The sequence below is a fragment of the Akebia trifoliata genome, chromosome 2, assembly GCF_017979445.1.
Source record: "Akebia trifoliata isolate Shusen 1 chromosome 2, ASM1797944v1, whole genome shotgun sequence".
Taxonomy (NCBI): domain Eukaryota; kingdom Viridiplantae; phylum Streptophyta; class Magnoliopsida; order Ranunculales; family Lardizabalaceae; genus Akebia; species Akebia trifoliata.
In genome coordinates, this window is record NC_141376.1 from 12,235,591 (window position 1) to 12,256,212 (window position 20,622).

General features: G+C 35.0%; 1 protein-coding gene across 1 annotated transcript; it reads left to right on the plus strand.

The window, feature by feature from the left end:
- Window positions 1-692: 692 nt before the first annotated feature.
- On the plus strand, window positions 693-19,769 carry LOC147409601 (putative glucan 1,3-beta-glucosidase A). Its single transcript, XM_086430577.1, has 8 exons — window positions 693-987; window positions 1,096-1,215; window positions 1,315-1,512; window positions 1,769-1,924; window positions 2,005-2,174; window positions 2,274-2,429; window positions 18,604-18,974; window positions 19,498-19,769. Exons 1-8 carry the CDS (start codon window positions 799-801, stop codon window positions 19,677-19,679), a joined length of 1,542 nt encoding a protein of 513 aa, XP_086286703.1. The 5' UTR covers window positions 693-798; the 3' UTR covers window positions 19,680-19,769.
- Window positions 19,770-20,622: the final 853 nt, after the last annotated feature.

Here is a 20,622-nt window from a genome sequence, read left to right on the forward strand (position 1 = left end):
GGCCAACCGATCTGAATTAATTAATTTGATCGGATCCGAATATAGATTTGATAAAAGTAAAATGGTTCGGATATGATTTTAGTTATTAGGATCTGAGTCAGATCCCGATATAAATTCAAATAAAAAATTCGGATATAGATATTGACACTCTCATATCCGAACCGTTTTAAGCCCTACTTTTATTTAGAGAGCAACTATTGGCCGTCTAACTTTTACTAGTGACACCCTAACTAAAAATAAAGAAAACATATATTTACGAAAATATGCACGACTTTTGTTCTAATTACTATTTCGATATACTGTTCATTTTATTTACGAAAACATGCACATGTTACACTGTTCACTTTTATGCATTTAAAAGTGATGAATAATTTAAGAAATTATGATGTAATAAGTAAAAATTGGAGTGTCAATAGCAATAACTATTTTGGCCACCACATTCGGCGCCGTTAATCGTTTATTGTGCATTTGTGCTGGCGCGCCGCTGTCTATATAATCCAAGAAAATAAACCAAAAGCTCAAAATCAAAATTTCTATCGACAATAAGAGGTCAAGAAACAGCCAAATCTCCATTGTTAGATCCAACGTAACAAACTAACAAACGTCTAAAAACTTCTTGTCTATCTGTACGACTGTGTCAACGGACCACTGAATTGTCCCACATTTATTTAAGATTTGCCTAGTGCGTTGGCCATTCGTTCATGCTCCATCTTTACTATTTAAAGGCTATAAAGTTAAAGCTCTCTGTACTTCATTCTAAAGCCTTCAAAGAGAAACAAAAGAAAAGAAAAATAAAAAATGGCAACCCATTTTTTGAGAAACCTATTATGTTTCTATCTCTTGTATTCTACGTTCTTCTCTAATTCATTTGCTGCAAGAATTAATCCTACTTTCAAGGTTAAAGCAGTTAATCTTGGAGGTTGGCTTGTCACTGAAGGATGGATAAAACCATCATTGTTTGATCAAATACCCAATAAAGATCTCTTGGTATATTTATATATATCTCAAAATTACTTTTTATTCTGAAAAAATCACATTATTCTGTTATAGATTCAATTATCTGTAATGGGTTTTTATTTGTTTGATCTTTAATAGGATGGATGTCAAGTTAATTTCAAATCAGTAAAGCTGGGGAAGTATCTATCTGCTGAGACTGGTGGAGGATCGATAATCGCGGCAAACCGAACAAGTGCATTGCACTGGGAAGCTTTCAAAGTAAGATTATTTATAATGTCATAAGTTGAATTTTTATGAAGAATTTGGTTATGTTATCTTAGATTTCTATTAATTGTATTTGTTTTCTTTTATGTGTAGCTGTGGAGGATCAATGAGAGTACTTTTAATTTCAGGGTCTTTAATGGACAATTTATTGGACTAGAGAATCAAGGAGCTGGTATTACCGTAGTAGCGGTCTCGAACATATCTGGTACATCCGAAACGTTCGAGATCGTTAGAAAATCTGATGATCCAAATCGAGTTCGCATAAAAGCACCTAATGGATTATTCCTACAGGTAATTTTGTTTTAAAGAATTTGTTATGAGAGCTTCTATTGCCACACCAACTTTTACTAATGCCACCCCAAGATGTGTGCTAATTCTTTGGTGAATTACATATGAATTGCGGTGGTGTTAGCAAAATCTTGGTGTGGCAATAGAATCTCTCTTTGTTGTTTGTTTTGTAATTAAGTCATCTCTAAGATCATTGTTTGAACCAGGGTGGGTTTTAATATTTTTTTCAATAATTTGCATTGTTGTTTTAAATAAATAGGGGAAGGAGGAGAATTTGGTGACAGCTGATTTTGATGGAAATGGTGAATGGGGAGACGACAATCCGTCTGTTTTCGAAATGAGGATTGTTGGCACCATGCGAGGCGAATTTCAAGTGACAAACGGTTATGGAGACAAAGCCCCACAAGTTATGAGAGTAAGTAATTAACCAATTGTTTTGATTATGGAGATCATGACACATGAAGTGAAAAATTAACAAGTCTCTCTGAATCTCAGGAGCATTGGAGCACGTACATCGTTGAAGAAGATTTCAAGTTCATATCGGAGAATGGTTTAAACGCTGTGAGAATTCCAGTTGGATGGTGGATAGCAAGTGATCCAACGCCTCCGAAACCTTATGTCGGAGGATCCTTGGAAGCTTTGGACAACGCGTTCACTTGGGCACAGTAAGTGAGGCTAATAACATGTTTGCAATAAATAGCTATGCAAAATTTCTTGGATTAGAATTTTGAATAAGAAGATGATATTAATTCAATTGTTTGCAGAAAATATGGTGTGAAGGTTATAATCGATCTACACGCAGTGAAGGGTTCTCAAAATGGTTGGGAGCCTAGCTCATCAAGAGATGGAACCATAGAATGGGGACAAACTGACGACAGCATACAAGAGACCCTCTCAGTTATAGACTTCCTAACTGCCAGGTTCATGAATTCTTCCTTCAATTAGATTTTGTTTAGGAATAACACACAATAAATCTTGCATACCAATTTGTTTTTCTATCTTCCTTCGCATTCACTTGCTAATTAATGGGTATTTGGGTGGGGGTGATTTCAAGGAAATTTGCACACCTTGAGATTTGAACTGTAATTTTATTTTATTTTATTCTTTTGGTTGTGGAATATATTATTTGTTGGGAGGGGAGCCACAGAAACAAACTACTTAGAGACCAAAACCACTAGCAATCAAAGTAAAGTAAAACTACCTACTAACGTGAATAGCAAATAAAGAGATGCTCATACAATATTTACGTGGTTCGTCGATGTGCCTACGTCCACGGGGGTGAAGGGAGAACCCACTATATGAAGGAAATCAACGACTTGCACAGCCCGCAAGTTCGTCCCAAGAAGAAAGCTTGATTTTTACCCAAAGAAAATATCAACCTCTTCTTTAGTAATCTCTCTTAGCTCTCTCTCTCTAATTTTACAGATTTTTTCTATCGAACTTATTCTATCACAAGATAGCTGCTATATTTATAATAAAAGCGATATGGTATTGCCACACCAACTATTGTTGATAGATGTTATTGCCATACCAACTATTGCTGATGCCACAATTCTCCACGTCGTACATAATTTGAAAACACCTCAAATTTTGGTCGAACACAAGAAGAAGTTGCAAGCATGCAAAGCTATACCACACAAGAGTAACCTGTAACACCAACCCGGCTGCATCATTCTGACCATGGCTGCCTACGTACCCTCTGACCGGGATCAAGCCATCGTAATTCTTCCCAACTCTCCATATAGACTCCACCTCACCCCAACTCCGCCTTGAAAGGCCATGCCTTTTGGGAAACTTAACACAGGCCAATATGAAGCAAGTCCAAGTAGTGCTAGAACTTGCTACCTGTCACCACCTTGGTTAACATGTTTGCGGGGTTCTCATGTGTATGCACCTTCATGAGAGAAACATCACCTTCCTCTATGACATCCCGCACAAAATGATACTTGACGTCGATATGCTTGGTACGAGCATGATGAACTTGATTCTTAGCCAAGTGAATCACACTTTGACTATCACACCACAAGTCCACACAATCCTACTAAATCCCCAACTCATCTAGAATACCCCACAGCCACAATACTTCCTTCACTCCTTCTACCATGGCCATATACTCGGCCTCTGTAGTAGAAAGTGCCACTGTAGCCTGTAACATCGATTGTCAACTAATTGGAGCACCATGTATACTAAACACATAACCAGTAGTAAACTGTCGTCTATCTAGATCGCCTGCATAATCTGAGTCAACAAACCCGTTAATTTGACCTATATCTCCACCAAAACACAAACCCGTATCAGTGGTACCCTTCAAGTACCTCAGGACCCATTTCACCACTTCCCAATGTGCCTTCCCCGGGTTCGCCATGAACCTACTAACCGTTTGTGAAATATCTGGATGTGTACAAACCATGGCATACATCAAACTATCAACTGCACTGGCATAAGGTACACGTTCCATGTGTGCCTTCTCTTTCGTTGTAATGGGAGATTGTTTACCAGAGAGCCTGAAATGTGGAGCCAATGGAGTCACCACTGACTTAGCACCTTGCATCCCGAACCTTGCGATGACCCGCTCAATGTAGCCTTTCTGACTCAAGAATAATCGTCGGTTTGATCTCTCTCTTCTAATCTTTATACCCAGTATTTTCTTTGCAACACCCATGTCCTTCATCTCAAACTCTTTACCAAGTTGATATTTCAGCCTATCTATCTCCACCTTGCTCAACGAAGCAATAAACATGTTATCCACATACAAAAAAAGATAGATATAATCACCTCCACAAAGATTTTGAATATAGACACAACAGTCATAATCACTTCTAGAGAACCCATTCTTTAGCATGAAGGAGTCAAATCGCTTGTACCACTGACGAGGAGATTGCTTCAATCCATAAAGTGATTTCCTCAAGCAACATACCTAACGTTCCTCACCCTAAACCTTGTAGCCCTCAGATTGATGCATATAGATTTTCTCATCCAAGTCTTCGTGCAAGAAAGTTGTTTTGACATCGAGTTGTTTTAACTCAAGATCATCGTGAGCAACAATACTCAATAGCACCCGAATAGAAGTATGCTTTACCACAGGAGAAAAAATCTCATTGTAATCAACACCCTCTCTTTGTGCAAATCCCTTAGTTACTAGTCTAGCCTTGTACCTTGTACCGTCGAGCTTGGAAGGATCCTCTTTCCTTTTGTACACCCACTTACAACCAATAACTTTCTTTTCTACGGGCAATGGAACTACCTCCCATGTTTGGTTCTTCTGAAGAGATTTCATCTCTTCTTCCATCGCAGCTGACCGACTCTCACTATCTCTATCCCGAATAGCTTCTTTGAAGGTGACCGGGTCATCATCCTCCATCTAGAGTGCGTACTTAACCAAATTTACTTACCCATAATGCCTCAGAGGCTGGTCTGAACCCAGTTTATGAACCTGCTTGTATGCTCGCTTCGGCCTAGTGGAAGCCAAAGACTCCTCAAGCTACTATTGTTGAAATGCTTGTACATTCTCTTACTGAACCTTCATATGTTCAAGTTCATCATCTCTCTCCTCTTGAGTATCTCTATGATGCTCCTCTTGAACACGACTAAAACCTGGTTGGTCTTTAGGTTCTATCTCAACCACTTGAGACTTTGAAGTCCCAACACCATCATCACTGGGCATCATAGCTTTTGACAAAACTACCATGGAGTTCTCATAAAAAAAATAGCATCTCTGTTGATTATGAACTTAGAATCCTCTACACACCAAAGGCGATAGCCTTTTACTCCCGTTGCATACCCCAAGAATATTGCCTTCTTGGCTCTAGCGTCAAGCTTTCCCTCATTGACGTGGTAATAGGCTGTGCAACCGAAAATTCTAAGTTTCTCATAATATGTGTGCTCTCCTGACCACACCTTATAAGGTACATCTCCATCTAATTTCGAATGTGGAGATCGATTCACTATGTAGCAAGTTGTAGCAACCGACTTTACTCACCATTCTTTGCCCAAACTAGCATACGAGCGCATACACATCACTCTCTCACGCAATGTTCCGTTTAGTCTCTCTGCGACTCCATTCTGCTGTGGTGTTTTTCTGACTGTCCAGTGTCGAGCAATACCTTCATCACAGAACTCCTTGAATGCGCCCTATATATCGTTATCAGCTCGTAATGTCTTCAATTATCTGCTCGTTCTGTTCTTAACTATTGTTTTCTACTTCTTAAATGTCTCGAATACCTCATTCTTATATTTAAGAAAATAAATCCAAGCATACCTAGAATAATCATCCATGAATGAGACAAAATACATAGAACCACCTTTGGAAGTTACCGTAGCTGGACCCCAAAAATTTATATGCAAATAGTCTAATATTGAAAGCGCCCTCAATCCGTGGGATGTGTGGATCCGCTTTTGATTTTCGAGGTTTGGTAGTCGCCACTTAGTTATTACGGTCTAGGAATTAAGCATTGATTCAAGATGGATAAAGACAACTAATCTACAAAAAAAATTAAGTCCGGGGATCACGTTATGGGATTGAAAGGTGTTAAGCACCAATCCCGCCCAACAAATGCTGGTCTCTACTATTTTTTTAAGAAGATTATATTGCTAAAAAAACCTAAAATAAATAAATAATACAAAAAAAGATTAAAAAAATATACTTATACGATCGTCACAATTTATTCCCTCAGAACTAGTAGAATGGTTCTCCGTAAGATAATCCTATCTTTGTTTCTGTTACTGGATCCGCTTCGGATCTCCAAGATAAAGAACCTCCTTCTTAGATCTGAGTATTTTTTAATTTTATTGATGGATTTCTGGGTATTTGTTGGAAAGTTTTTGAGAGTTTGTGAACAAAACTTAGGATTTTGATGATAGGTAAGGGGTTAGGGTTTCAAAATCAGGATTTTGAGAAGGTTAGAGAGGCTTTTGGACCTACTTTTTCTAAGATTTTCTTTTATATTCAAAATTAGGTTGTGGAGGCTCTCTATTTATAGAGTTTTGGGTAGAGTTAGTGTTTGATTAGGTTTCTTTTAAATAAGGTAAATTAGGATTTTGACTTTAGTCTTATGAGATTGACTTGGTCTTTTTAGATTAGGATTTTAATTAGAATTTTGACTTAAGTCATATGAGATTGACTTGGTTTAGATTTTTAAATTATTTTTATTAAGGTTTTACTTTACATTAATTAATATTTTATTTATTAATTTTGAAATTAAAAAATTATCGTTTTGCCATCGAAGAGAACTTTTGCATTTCAAGTTGATTTTTGATGTTTCGGGATATTTAGGAATCGATTTTTCATAAGGAATTTGATGAGATTATCGATTTGTGTCACTTATGAAATTTTTTGTATGAAATGATTATGAACCTTATGAGGGGTATTTTCATAATTTATTGAATTTGGTGAAAATTGACGAAATAATTTATTTTGTTTTACTTTGTTATTTTATTTATTCGAAGGGGTTTACCTAAGCATACTGTGGGCTCTAAGGATGTTTTGATGTTAGGAGTATTTTGATAATTTGATCATTTTTTAGTGATTTTTATCGTAGAGCTTTTTTTTGTTTGAAAAATGATGATTTCTATATTTTGGGATTATGTTTTCCTAGTGTAACGTGGTTTCTACGGTTTTGTTAGTTTGAGATACGTCATCTGAATTTTTTAAACATATCTAGTAACAAATATAAATATTAGAAAATTCATCCATCATCGGGAACCGTTGCAATCGGATTGACGAGTTAATTAATCAGGCGAGTACAAAAATGGGGTGTCTACAAATGCTCCTCTTCGGCAGAAGGTTGAAGCAAACTAGATAGCAAATCTATTTTGGTAGATAGTACGATATAAGAATGTCAAAGCTAGTGACAGTTCATTTTGCAGCCTGATTTATCAATTCGTCAAGACATTCGGATCTTTAAGGGTAAAACTCTCCCTGAACTAAAAAGTTATCAAGACCTCGAGCGCAAGCTCTCACTGAAGACGTCAAATCCTTGAATTTTAGAAAATTTTCCCTAAGTAAAAATGTGCAAGTGTGTGTACTTGAAATCTGATATAAATCTCAAAGGATTTGAACAAAATTTGAGTAAAAACTAAGTAAAATCTGAGCATAAACTAAGCATAAATTGAGCATAATCTGAGTAAAAGTTGAATGTCTTACTTTACCTATCTTGGGTGAAAGAGTAATGAACAAATTTTTTTTGGGAGTCCTACTCTACCTACTCGGGGTGAGAGTAATGAACTATTTTTTTTGAAAATCCAACTCTACCTACTCGAGGTGAAAGAGTAATGAACTAATTTTCTAAAAGTCCTACTCTACTTACTCAAGGTGAAAGAGTAATGGACTAATTTTTTGGAAGTCCTACTCTACATACTCGGGGTGAAAAAGTAATGAAGTAATTTTATGGGAGTCCTACTCTACCTACTCAGGGTGAAAAAGTAATGAACTAATTTCCTGGGAGTCATACTCTACCTACTCGGAGTGAAAGTGTAATGAACTAATTTTATTAGAGTCCTACTCTACCTACTCGGGGTGAAAGGGTAATGAACTAATTTTCTGAGAGTCCTACTTTACCTACTTAGGGTGAAAGAGTAATGAACTAATTCTTTGACGAATCCTATTTTACCTACTCAAGGTGAAAGAGTATTTAATTAATTTTTTGGGGAGTCCTACTTTACCTACTCGGGGTGAAAGAGTAATGAACTAATTTTTTAGGTGTCCTACTCTACCTACTTAGGGTGAAAGAGTATTGAACTAATTCTCTAGGAGTTCTACTCTACATACTCAGGGTGAAAGAGTAATGAACTATTTTTCTGGGAGTCCTACTCTACCTACTCAAGGTGAAAGAGTAATGGACTAATTTTCTGGAGTTAAAGTCTACATACTCAGGATGAAAGATTAATGAACATTCTGATTAAAATCTAAGCAAAATCCAAGAAAACCCTCGGTAGTATCTGACTAAGCATAATTCGAGAAAATCCTCGACGGTATCTGAGTAAAATATGAGAAAACCCTCAGCGGCAACTAGCTGATCATAATCCAAGAAAACCTCGGCGGCAATTAGCTCAGTATAATCCGAGAAAACCCTCAGTGGTAACTAGCTAAACATAATCCTAGAAAGCCCTTAGTGGCAACTAGCTGAGTAAAATCTGAGAAAATCCTCGATGGCAACTGGTTGAGCATAATCCGAGAAAGCCCTCAGTGGCAACTAAGTAAAATCCGAAAAAAAAAACCCTTCATGGCAACTGACTGAGCATAATCCGAGAAAACCATTGGTGGTAATTGGCTGAGCAAAATTTGAGAAAACTCTTGACGACAACTAGCTAAGCATAATTCGAGAAAATCCTCGGTGGCATCTGACTGAGCATAATCCTAGAAAACCCTCGGTGGCAACTAGCTGAGCAAAATTCGAGAAAATCCTCGATGGCATCTGGTTAAGTAAAATTGGGAAGAAATGAATGAATTTGGGAAAGAATGATTGAATCTAGAAATGAATAGATCTATGAAAGAATGATTGAATTTGGGAAATAATGAACGGATCTGGAAATGAGTGAATGAATCTGAGAAAGAATAATGAGAAATGAATGAGTCTGAGAAATAATGAATGAATCTGGGAAATAATGAACGAATCTGGGAATGAATGAATCTGAAAAAAAAAAGATGCTCTATCTCCTGTTCTAAGTGAAAAGACAATGAGCTATTCTCTGGGTAAAACCAAATATGAGATCAGAAACGCTTATGTTTGAATTTCAAGGTTTTTTCAAAAATTTTATGAATTTAAAACCTGAATTTTAACTTCCTTTAAACCTCGAAGATTTTCAAAAAATTGCTATCAAAAGGGTAACGTTAAATTCAGGGTTCCCATTATCCTTTAAGATTAACATTGATCAAGTTTGAAAACAAAAATACCCCTAGTTTGATAGGAAACATTGCACAGTTTTTTTTTTAAAATGCCCCTAGTATAAGAGGGAAACTACATATTAGAGAAGAAAGAAAGTGCCCCTTATATGAAATTTGAAATATTTGATTATCATAAGCACAATAAATATTCAACTTTTAATTTTGACTTTTTGTATTGAAGATTTTGAGTCAGGTTCAAACGAACAAAATATTTCCTTTTGAGATTCATTGTAGAATTCACCCTTCTCCCCCATTGGTTCACTTGGGGAAGCAAAAATTTTCAAATCAATCATAGACAAGATACTTGTAGCTTCTGAGTCTTTTCCTAGTTTAAGCTAAGTGTTGAACTTGATTATTCGGACTTTTAGATGTTTTGGTTCGGACCTCCTTTTAGCTTTTCAACTCAATTGAGATTTTCTTTTGATTTTTTTATTACTTTAACTTTTGTCTAGATTGCCTTTTCAAGTTTTCAGTCTAGCAAGCATGCTTTGACTTTTGCTTAAATCGCCTTTTCAGGTTTTTGATCTAGCGAGCTTTCTTTTCTTTTTTCTTTTCTCTGATTATTACCAAAGTCATCCTTTCAGATTTTCAACCTTGCTAGCTTACCTTAATTTTTGCTTAAGTCGCCCTTTTTAGATTTTCAACCTAACAGGCTTTTTTTTTTCTTCCCTTTTGAACTTCTAGAATTACTGTCTGATTATGCTTTGCTATCTTCCTTAACTTTTTGCACGGTACTTAGGAGGACTTTTATAGGTAACTTAGAACTGGGTATAAAAAGAAAGGAATTTTGAGGCTCAAAAACCCAAATGACCCCTTGTGTGGATTTTTTTCAGGTTGCTTATGTACCCTAGACTTTGGGATCAAACCAAAACGTAGTTCAGATCATTCCCTCCCCAGGGTTAGGTGATCGGACTGAAAAAGAAATGTTTATTTATTTATTATTTTTTTATTTTTTGAAAAAGACTGCAAAGGGCCGAGAAAGAAGATATTGAACTAGGTAGCAGAAAAATTGATTTGGCCAAAGATGGCCTCCTTAAATGTAGTACTACTTGATCTGGTCAAGGTTGGTTAGTTCTGGTAATTCGATTCCATCATGATCTTGAAGTCTGACAGTTTGTCTCGATAATATTTCTTTAATGAATGAATCTCTCCAATTAAGTTCAAACTTCCTGCTAAGGCCGAAGATGGGTACTCAATTTTCTTTGAAGTCTGATGGTTAAATCCTTGACTTGTAAGTAACGAACTTTAACTTTCTTGTCAAATGTGTAAGCAATTATTCTCTAATAAGCTTGCACGTGGTACAAAACTCCAGGTTGTTTTTCTTCAATCAAGTTTAATTCTTTGTTCCGATGACAGACCCAATCTATTTATAATAATTGATTTTCCATCAAGACTTTGAGATATGGGATTTTCATTTCAACTGGTAAGATTGCTTCCATAGCATACACTAGAGAATAGGGAGTGACTCAAGTGGAAGACTGTATTGAAGTATTATATGCCCATACTGCAAATGACAATTTTTATGACCAATCCTGATGTAATTGACACATTTTACTGATGATTGTCTTGAGACTCTTATTAGCTACTTCAACCGCTCCATTAATCTTTGAATATAGATTAATAATCTCGACTTTGAAGTGTAACCCGTTATCAGAAACTCATTCTAAAAGTACCCTGTATCGACTTATGGCATTTGTTTTGGTATACTTTGCAACTTGAGATGTAGTGAGGACAATATTGACATGTTTTGTAACATCTTCTTTGATCTCATTGGTATTTTCATTCCATCGAGTGAGTATCTATTCTATGTCAGATAACACCCAAGCTTGCGCCTAACATATCCTCATCGGATCATGTGCACAGATCTTTTGAAATTTCTAAGTAAATTCATTATCCCTCCGTGTTCCTCTAGGGATAAGATGGTTTCTATCTTAATTTCTTTAGAAATTATTTTCTATTCCGGGATCGATGACCTTTGCTTTCTCGATTAAAGGTTGAGCCCGACCATTCTCTTCTTATTCACGAAAGAAATCTATCCTTGAAGTTAGATTATTAGTTAATTCGTTAATGCACTCGAGATATTCAAAAATTTCCTTTATCTAATCAAATTCAGATGGGACGACAGAAACCTCTATAGACTTGACAAACTAACTTAACTCAATAGAAAAAGAGTAGACTCGATCTAAAGAACATATGACATTGAAAAATTGGACTCGAGCTAACCCAAATAACTCCAGACAAGTACCCATAACAGGCTTGATTAGGACTGAGACATTGCTTACAACCAACAGGACTAAGGTACTGTGATCTTCAATGAACAACTATGTAATTTTGAAAAATTTTAGGGTCATTTCTGACGATTCATTTGGTGTTGACATTTATTCTAACTAACCGGACTAGTGACCCTAGTAAAACGGTGAACGATTGAGCTTAAGTACAATGATACCCTTGTAACCCTATTGCAGGTGAATTTAATTAGTTTCAGTGTTACCCCCTTGATAACATTTTAAATGAACCTTGAGATTTTATTGAATTCTGTACAGCAATCTATTAAATAATTCATCCATTCAATGATTATTCAGAAGGAAAATAATTTTATTGTACTCTTGAAAATTATTGAAAAATAATGTTTTATTATATAAAAATTTTCACAATCTGATTATTTTTTGCAATCATTTTCTTTTTTAAAAAATATATTTTGGTAATTTTTCAAGGTCCATGCAAAAAATAAATTTTTTGTAAAATAACATATTTCAAAAAAATTTCATACAAAAATAGATCTTTTGTAAATCATTTTTCCTTCATTTTCTTTTCTTTTGAAAATTATTTTTCCTAGAAAATATTCTTCTTCTGAAAAATATTTTTCTTTTTTTAAAATGGGTTGAAACCCGAATTAGCAAAGAATTTGAATTCTATTTTGATTTAAATGGTTCGGCCCATCATGATCGTTAGATCGAGATGGACTAGGTCATTATGAACCATTGCCAAGTTTTAAAATAGATTCTTTATTGGTTGGTGCACCTAGTGATATGATAACCTAGAGTTAAATTTAAACAAAAATTTGAGTTGAGAACAAAATCGAAATTTCCTGATTTCAACATTTGAAAAGTTCATTTTCGAAAAGCAACCCGGGAACACCCATGTAAAATTCGAGTTGTGACCTATAGGGATATTTCTAGACTCTAGGTTTATTACGTGTAATGCAATTTATCTGGCCACTCTTGCCCAAGTGCACCTATATATCTCTCGAGCGTACTCAATTAGACAGTACGTGGTGACTTGATTTAATATACCGTATAGGTGATAATCTAGGATTCCAACCCAAATCTCAGAAGTCAAAAGCAGCAAGTTTAATCACCTGTTGGAAGGTAGCGCACGATGCTAAGCAAAGGCCCACTTAAATACCTCTCTTCTAGAATAGACGTAGTCTATCCCCCTCGTACAATAGGGTATAGCGGGGCAAGATCTCGCTTAGGTACTGATTTTGACCAAGAAGTACAATTGGTGAACTTAGATTAACTTTGATATACCGTATAGGTACGAGTCTAGGGTTGGTGATCGGGGCATGTGACTTTGCGACTTACAATAGGACAAAGGCTCAGGTCGCTCAAGCTTTGGTGCATCGACATACCTTTTAGTGTCACCTGATCTAATGGTACTGATGCCCCAGTTTTATATATCATAAAGGTATGTGACTGGAGTTCTAATTTTCATGTATGACGTCACATCTCCGAAGAGACCGAGCCACGCACTAGTGCCACGTTGGCTATAAGAGACATGTAAGCATGTAAAGCAATAAACGTGCTAGTGGTGTATGCAAAACAAGGTGGGATATTCCCGGGGCCATTTTCAAATAAATGGGCCCATGGGCTTGATTATATCATTACAACATAGAATATCACATGATATGAACCAAACATTCAAAATCTATAATGTTAATATCAAGACTTTCACATCTCATACATATATCAATTAAGACCATGACATATCAATCAATGAATATAACACAGAATAATCGATCAGATCTAATATTGCAATAGGTACAAAAATCAAAATGATTTTTTTCTATAGTCCAATCAAGGGTTACTTTGGACGATCCAAAATAAGTTGAGATTTTAATGAATATTAAATTGAGGATATGATGATAATCGTAGAGATAAAGGGTGATGACTTTTTTTTTTTTAGAAATAATTTTTTTTACTATTTTTTATTGGAATCATCTCCTCATCACGAACAACATTAAAAAAAAAGAATTTTTTTTATTTCTTAGCATATCACTCACAAATAATTTATTTGAGAAGAATATGAAAAATAAAAAATCGTTTTTTGCTAACGGCATACCACACATAAAAAAATTTTAATTTTTTTTTACGATTTTTTTATTAGAATCATCTCCTCATCACGAACAATATTTAAAAAAATAATTTTTTTATTTCTTAGCGCATCACTCACAAATAATTTATTTGAAAAGAAGATGAAAATTAAAAATCGTTTTCTGCTAACGGTACACCACGTAGAAAAAATTATTTTTTTATTTTTATTTTTTTATAATTTTTTCTTGGAATTCTCTTATCATCACAAACAACATTAAAAAAATAATTTTTTTATTTCTTAGCACATCACTCACAAATAATTTATTTTCACAACTATCACCCATGCATAGTAACGTGCTAAAAAAATTTATCCAAAAATTTTCTAAAACAAAAACAAAATTCAATGACTCTTACCCCAACTACCATCATTCCATCCTCCATTCATATATCACTTTGAATCTTTCATTGTTTAGAGTCATCCGACAATGACCCTAGATTGAATCATAGAAAGTGATATTCCAAAATAATATACTAAAAATCAATCCAAATAATGCCAAGAGAAAATAATATAACCCAAAAATATAAAATAAACTAGATAAATAAATAAAAAATGGGTTAACAATCATTATTTCATATCATTATCCTCTTGAAATCCTATATTATTCAGGGTCATTCTGAGTTATCCTAGATTGAACCATAAAAAATGTGCCAAAATAAAATATTCACCATTCAAACAAGTAATCAATAATCGAACAAAAAAGAATGATAAAAAATAAAAATAAATAAAGAAACAAACAACTAAAAATAAAATAAAAAACTAAATCGTTCTGGCAGTGCTTCCCATGGTTGGGGTTTTTCAAGTCTGATCCTCAATAATTTTCAATGGAGTCGCCACTGAAAGTGTCCTCGATCCACGAGGTGTTCGGATCCATTTTTGATTTTCGAGGTTTGGGAGTCGTCACCTAGTTATTACGGTCTAGGAATCGAGCATTGACTCAAGATGGATAAAGACAACTAATCTACAAAAAGAAACTAAGTCAAGGGATCACGTTACGGGGTTGGAAGGTGTTAGGCACCAACCCCACCCGACAAACGTCAGTCTCTACTATTTTCCCAAGAAGATTATATTGCTAAAAAAATCTAAAGTAAATAAATAACACAAAAAAAGATAAAAAGAAAATATACCTATACGATCGCCGTAATTTGTTCCCTCAGAACTAGTAGAATGGTTCTTCGTAAGATAATCATCGTTTTGTTTCTGTTACTAGATCCGTTTTGGATCTCCAAGATGAAGTACCTCTTTCTTAGATCTGAGTGTTTTCTAATTTTATTGATGGATTTCTAGATATTTTATGGAGGGATCTGAGAGTTTGTGAACAAAACTTAGGGTTTGGATGATATGTAAGGAGTTAGGGCTTCAAAATCAGGATTTTTAGAAGGTTAAAGAGACTTTTTGACCTACTCTTTTTGGAAGTTTTTTTTACCTGCGAAATTAGGTTGTAGAGGCTCTCTATTTATAGAGTTTTTTTTGTAGAGTTAGTGTTTAATTAGGTTTCTTTTAAATAAGGTAAATTAGGATTTTGACTTTAATCTTATAAGATTGACTTGGTCTTTTTATATTAAGATTTTAATTAGGGTTTTGACTTAAGTCTTATGAGATTGACTTGGTTTCTTTAGATTAGGGTTTTAATTAGGGTTTTGACTTAAATCTTATGAAATTGACTTAGTTTCTTTATATTAGGGTTTTAATGAGGGTTTTGACTTAAGTCTTATGAGATTAACTTGGTTTCTTTAGATTAGAGTTTTAATGAAGGTTTTGACTTAAGTCTTATGATATTGACTTGGTTTAGATTTTTAAATTACTTTTATTAAGGTTTTACTTTACGTTAATTAATATTTTATTTATTAATTTTAAAATTAAAATTTTTTAAAAATTAGAAAATTATCGTTTTACCCCCGAAGAGAACTTTTGCATTTCAATTCGATTTTCGATGTTCTGGGATGTTTTTGAATCGATTTTTCATAAGAAATTTGATATGATTATCGAGTTGTGTCACTTATGATATTTTTTATATGAAATGATTGTGAACCTTATGAGGGACATTTTCATAATTTTGTCGAATTTGATGAAAATTGACGAAATGATTTATTTTGGTTTCACTTTATTATTTTATGTGTTCGAAAGGATTTACCTAAGCGTATTGTGGGCTTTAAAGATGTTTTGATATTAGGGGTATTTTGATGATTTGATATTTTTTTAGTGATTTCTATCGTAAAGCTTATTTTTATTTGAAAAATGATGATTTCTATGTTTTGGGGTTATATTTTCCTAGCCTAGCGTGATTTCTACAGTTTTGTTACGTTGAAATACCTGATCTGAATTTCTGAAATATATCTAGTAACAAATAAAAATATTGGAATATTCATCCATCATCAGGAATCGTCGCAATCAAGTTGACGAGTTGATTAATCAGGCGAGTACAAAAATGGGATGTTTACAAATATACCTCTGCTTTTATGTTTGCTTGAAGAGAACTGAACCCGGTGTGCCTTTCCATACACACAATGCTCGCAAAAATCCATGCAAGACTTCTTCATATTCTTCAGCAAACCTTCCTTACCGAGTAGATTTAGACACTTTTCTGACATATGCCCAAATCACATGTGCCATAACCAAGTACATTCAGTTGGGTCTCCACCACTTCCAACTGTTCCAACCACTACATTTCCTGCAATTGTAGTACCCAAAAGAGCATATAGATTACCATGACGAATACCCTTCATCACTATCAAGGAACCATGAACAAAATTTTTCACTCCATTTTCCGTCACTATCTTGCAGCCACCGGAGTCCAAAACACCAACAGAAATAAGGTTCTTCCGCAAGTTAGGGACATGTCTCACATCCGTCATGGTTCTGACCACTCCACCATGCATCTTGATTCTAATTGAACCAAGCCCCATTGTTTTACAAGCAAGGTTACTACCTATCAATATGATTCCACCATCAATTCCTTTGTAGGAAGTAAACCACTTCCTATTTTGACACATATGGTAAGAGCAACCCGAATCAAAAATCCACTTACTGGAGATTTCTTCATCACTCATGATGGAGTAGCATTCATCCTTGCCCCCTTCTTCCGAGGCATAGCTAGCTTCTTGCTTGTCTTGTTGCTTCCCATTGAACTTGTTTTTGTTGTTTTTCTTCCCACCAACTCTTTTGTTAGGACAATTTTCCTTGAAATACCTAAGCTCACCGCATTTGAAACACTGTATTTCTGCAAGAAGTCTAGAACTCGATCTAACTTTCCTCCATTGCCTTTTCCTCGCTCATTTCTTCTTTCTCTTACAAACAGCCACTGTGCTTGCTCTTTATTACCACTAATAGCCATGCCACTAGTTACAATCTTCCGAAGATCATCCGCTAGAAGTGATGTTCTAGTCTCATTCATCGTTAGATTTTCACCCACAAACATCAATGTTTGTACAAAGTTCTCATATGACTTTAGAAACAAAAGAAACAGCAAAAGTGTTTGATCCTCATCTTCTACCTTCACATCAATGTCCTTCAAATCTGATATGATCTTATCAAACTTGTTGATGTACTCCCGGATTGGTGTATCTTCCTCCATCTTGCAAGTATACAATCTGGACTTCAAATAGATCCAATTTGTTAGTCTTTGTCATGAAGTTGCTTTCTAACTTTGACCACACACCCGCAGTCGTTACCTTTCCATCCACCAAGAAAGCTACATCCCTTTCAAGGCATAGAATTATCGACGCTCGTGCTTCAAGATCTAGCTCTTCCCAATCCTCGTCAGACATGTCTTTGTGTTTATTTTCTTTTCCTACCAATGCATTGTGCAATTTCTGTGAGATAAAATTTTCATTTGCATCCTCCAATAGGAAAAATCATTCTTCTTATTGAACTTTTCTATCTCATACTTTCCGACTTTCACGGTTCCACTAGTAGACGACATTATCCGTTTGTTTAACAATCACCAGCTTCTCTCAGGAATTTCAACAAACACCTTGTGTGCACCACACAATACCCAAGCAAATACCTCAAATCAGAACTTAACCACCCCGATATGAATAATGGCTCTGATACCAATTACTGAGAATGGAGCCACGGAAGCAAACCACTTAGAGAGAAACCCTTTATTGAAACTTATATCAAGTTCCAAAACACACCAACAAGCAATGACCAACACCACTAGCAATCAAAGTAAAGTAAAACTACCTATTAATGTGAATAGCAAATAAAGAGTGTTCACATAATATTTACGTGGTTTGACGATGTGCTTACGTCTATGGGGGTGAAGGGAGAATCCACCATATGAAGGAAATCAACGACTTGCATAGCCCGCAAGTTCGTCCCAAGAAGAAAGCTTGATATTTACCCAGAGAGAAGATCAACCTCTTCCTTAGTAATCTCTCCTAGCTCTCTCTTTAATTTTATAGATTTTTTCTATCTAACTTGTTCTACCAAAAGATAACTGTTGTATTTATAATAAAAGCGATATGTTATTGCCATACCAACTATTGCTGATAGATGTTATTGCCACACCAACTATTGCTGATGCCACATTATTGATACTTTCAACTCCTCATACAAGGGTACCTACTAAAAAACACTTTGACGCTTAAATTAATTAGAGGTAAAAATATAATATTTTTGTAATGGGTCTCTCCACATAGTATTGTTGTTTCCATGCCTTCAGGTGTTATCATCTACATTGGGATTTAGATTTTCTTAATCTTCCTGTGTTTATCAATCGTGTTAATCTCAATGTGACACATGTATGATTATCGAATAAATGAGACTTCTACGTGAATTGATTTTTTATAAGATTACTCTAAATCACCCTTTTTCACTCTTTTTTTGTACATGTACAGGTATGCCCAGAGCCCGAGCCTACTTGCAATGGAGCTGATCAACGAACCTCTTGCCCCGGGAGTTACTCTGGACACCATAAACAAGTACTATAGAGCAGGTTATGACATTGTTCGGAAATACTCATCAACGGCATATGTGGTAATGTCTAACCGACTGAATATGTCTAATCGACTGACTATTTGTGATCCAAAGGAGCTATTCCCTCTTGCTAGTGGCCTCGAGGGTTCTGTCATTGATATCCATTACTACAGCTTCTTCTCAGATATATTCAATAACATGACAGTCCAAGAGAACATCGACTTCATCTATAACAACCGATCATCCCACTTGAACGCTGTCACCACATCTAACGGCCCCCTCACTTTCATCGGTAAGTACTACATTCATCTTCACTGTTCCCATAAGCTTGGAGTACAGATATTACACCTTGGTTTGGGTCTAGATCAGATCAAAACCTATCTAGATCCAAATTTATAAGATCGGAATGAAATGCTTTTGGTCATTATTCAAACCATTGACAGTCCTTAGCAGATTTGAAGTTGACTAGGAGCAACCTAAAGGCAATTTAAATGTGAAATAAGTTTTTCCAAGGGTAAAAATGTTTGTATCATGTAATTTGCACAAGCAACCAAACATGTGCAACATGTTTTTAAATCAAACTTAGTAAGTTCTAAGGACTTGAACAAGAACCCAGTGTTCTAATCTTACAGTTTTAAGCTAATGGAAACTTTGATATTGTTCACCTAAAATGGACAACCATTCATGATTAATGGTGGGAACATTTGATGATCGTACATCCACCATTAAATGATCGATCACTGAAATATGATTATTGATTACTAAACCTATTATATCAACGTCAAGTGATTCAATGGGGACGGTGAAATTTGCAGGGGAATGGGTGGCAGAGTGGCAAGTGAAAGGAGCAATAAAGGAGGATTATCAGAGGTTTGGGAAAGCCCAATTAGAGGTATACGGACATGCATCATTCGGATGGGCTTATTGGACATTGAAAAACGTAAACAACGCCTGGAGCTTGGAATGGATGATCAAGAACAACTATATCAAGATTTAGAATTCCTATCTTTAATTGTTTTGATTATTGTAATAAAATGTGTTATTTCAAGTTTGAAAATTGATCACATTAAATATTTTGATTCTTCTAGCCATGGATTCCACCTCTCTCACCTTTAGAATCATATTCACATAGCTTTTAGGTTGTTAATGGATTGGGTTTGGATTAAATCTGTTGGACCAAACAAAGTGGATATAATGCGACTTGAATAATGAAAGTAAGGATGCAGTTCTAAACATAGTCACAAAGTTGTTCCCTTCATCATCAAAATTTCCATTTTCTTCAAAATTCAAATCTCAAGAATAAGATGAAATTTTTTTAAGGAGGCCAAAAGATGATGGGTTTTGGAAGAAACCCAAAACGTCATTTATACAATCCCTGAAATTTTTCCTATTTTTTTAGGAAACTTTCACAAACTCATCCAAACTAATCAAATTGAACTTGAACCTCTTTCGCTCATTAGTTGCTGTAGACACCCCATTTTTGCACTTACTTGATTAATCAACTCGTCAACCCGATCGCGACAGTTCCCAATGATAGATGGTTATTCCAATGCTCTGTTTCTTACTAGATATGTTTCAGAAATTCGGATGAGGTATCTCAAACTAACAAAACTTTAGAAACCACGCTACGCTAGTAAAATATAACCCCAAAAGCCTAGAATTCATCATTTATTAGACAAAAAGAAGTTTATGATAAAAATTACTAAAAAATGATCAAATTACCAAAATATCCCTAACCTCAAAATATCCCTAGAGTCTATATTACGCTTAGAAAAATCCTTTCAAACACATAAAATAACACATCGAAATCAAATAAATCATTTCGCAAATTTTCACAAATTTGATAAAATTAAGAAAATGCCCCTCATATAGTTCACGACCATTTCGCACAAAAAATTTCATAAATGACACAAACCAATATTCTCATTGAATTTATTACG

Excerpts from the sequence above, each read along its gene's own strand:
- LOC147409601 (XM_086430577.1), top strand. The coding sequence starts at position 799 with ATGGCAACCCATTTTTTGAGAAACCTATTATGTTTCTATCTCTTGTAT. Across the intron at positions 988-1,095 it reads TACCCAATAAAGATCTCTTG|GATGGATGTCAAGTTAATTT; the intron begins GTATATTTATAT and ends GATCTTTAATAG. Across the intron at positions 1,216-1,314 it reads TGCACTGGGAAGCTTTCAAA|CTGTGGAGGATCAATGAGAG; the intron begins GTAAGATTATTT and ends TTTTATGTGTAG.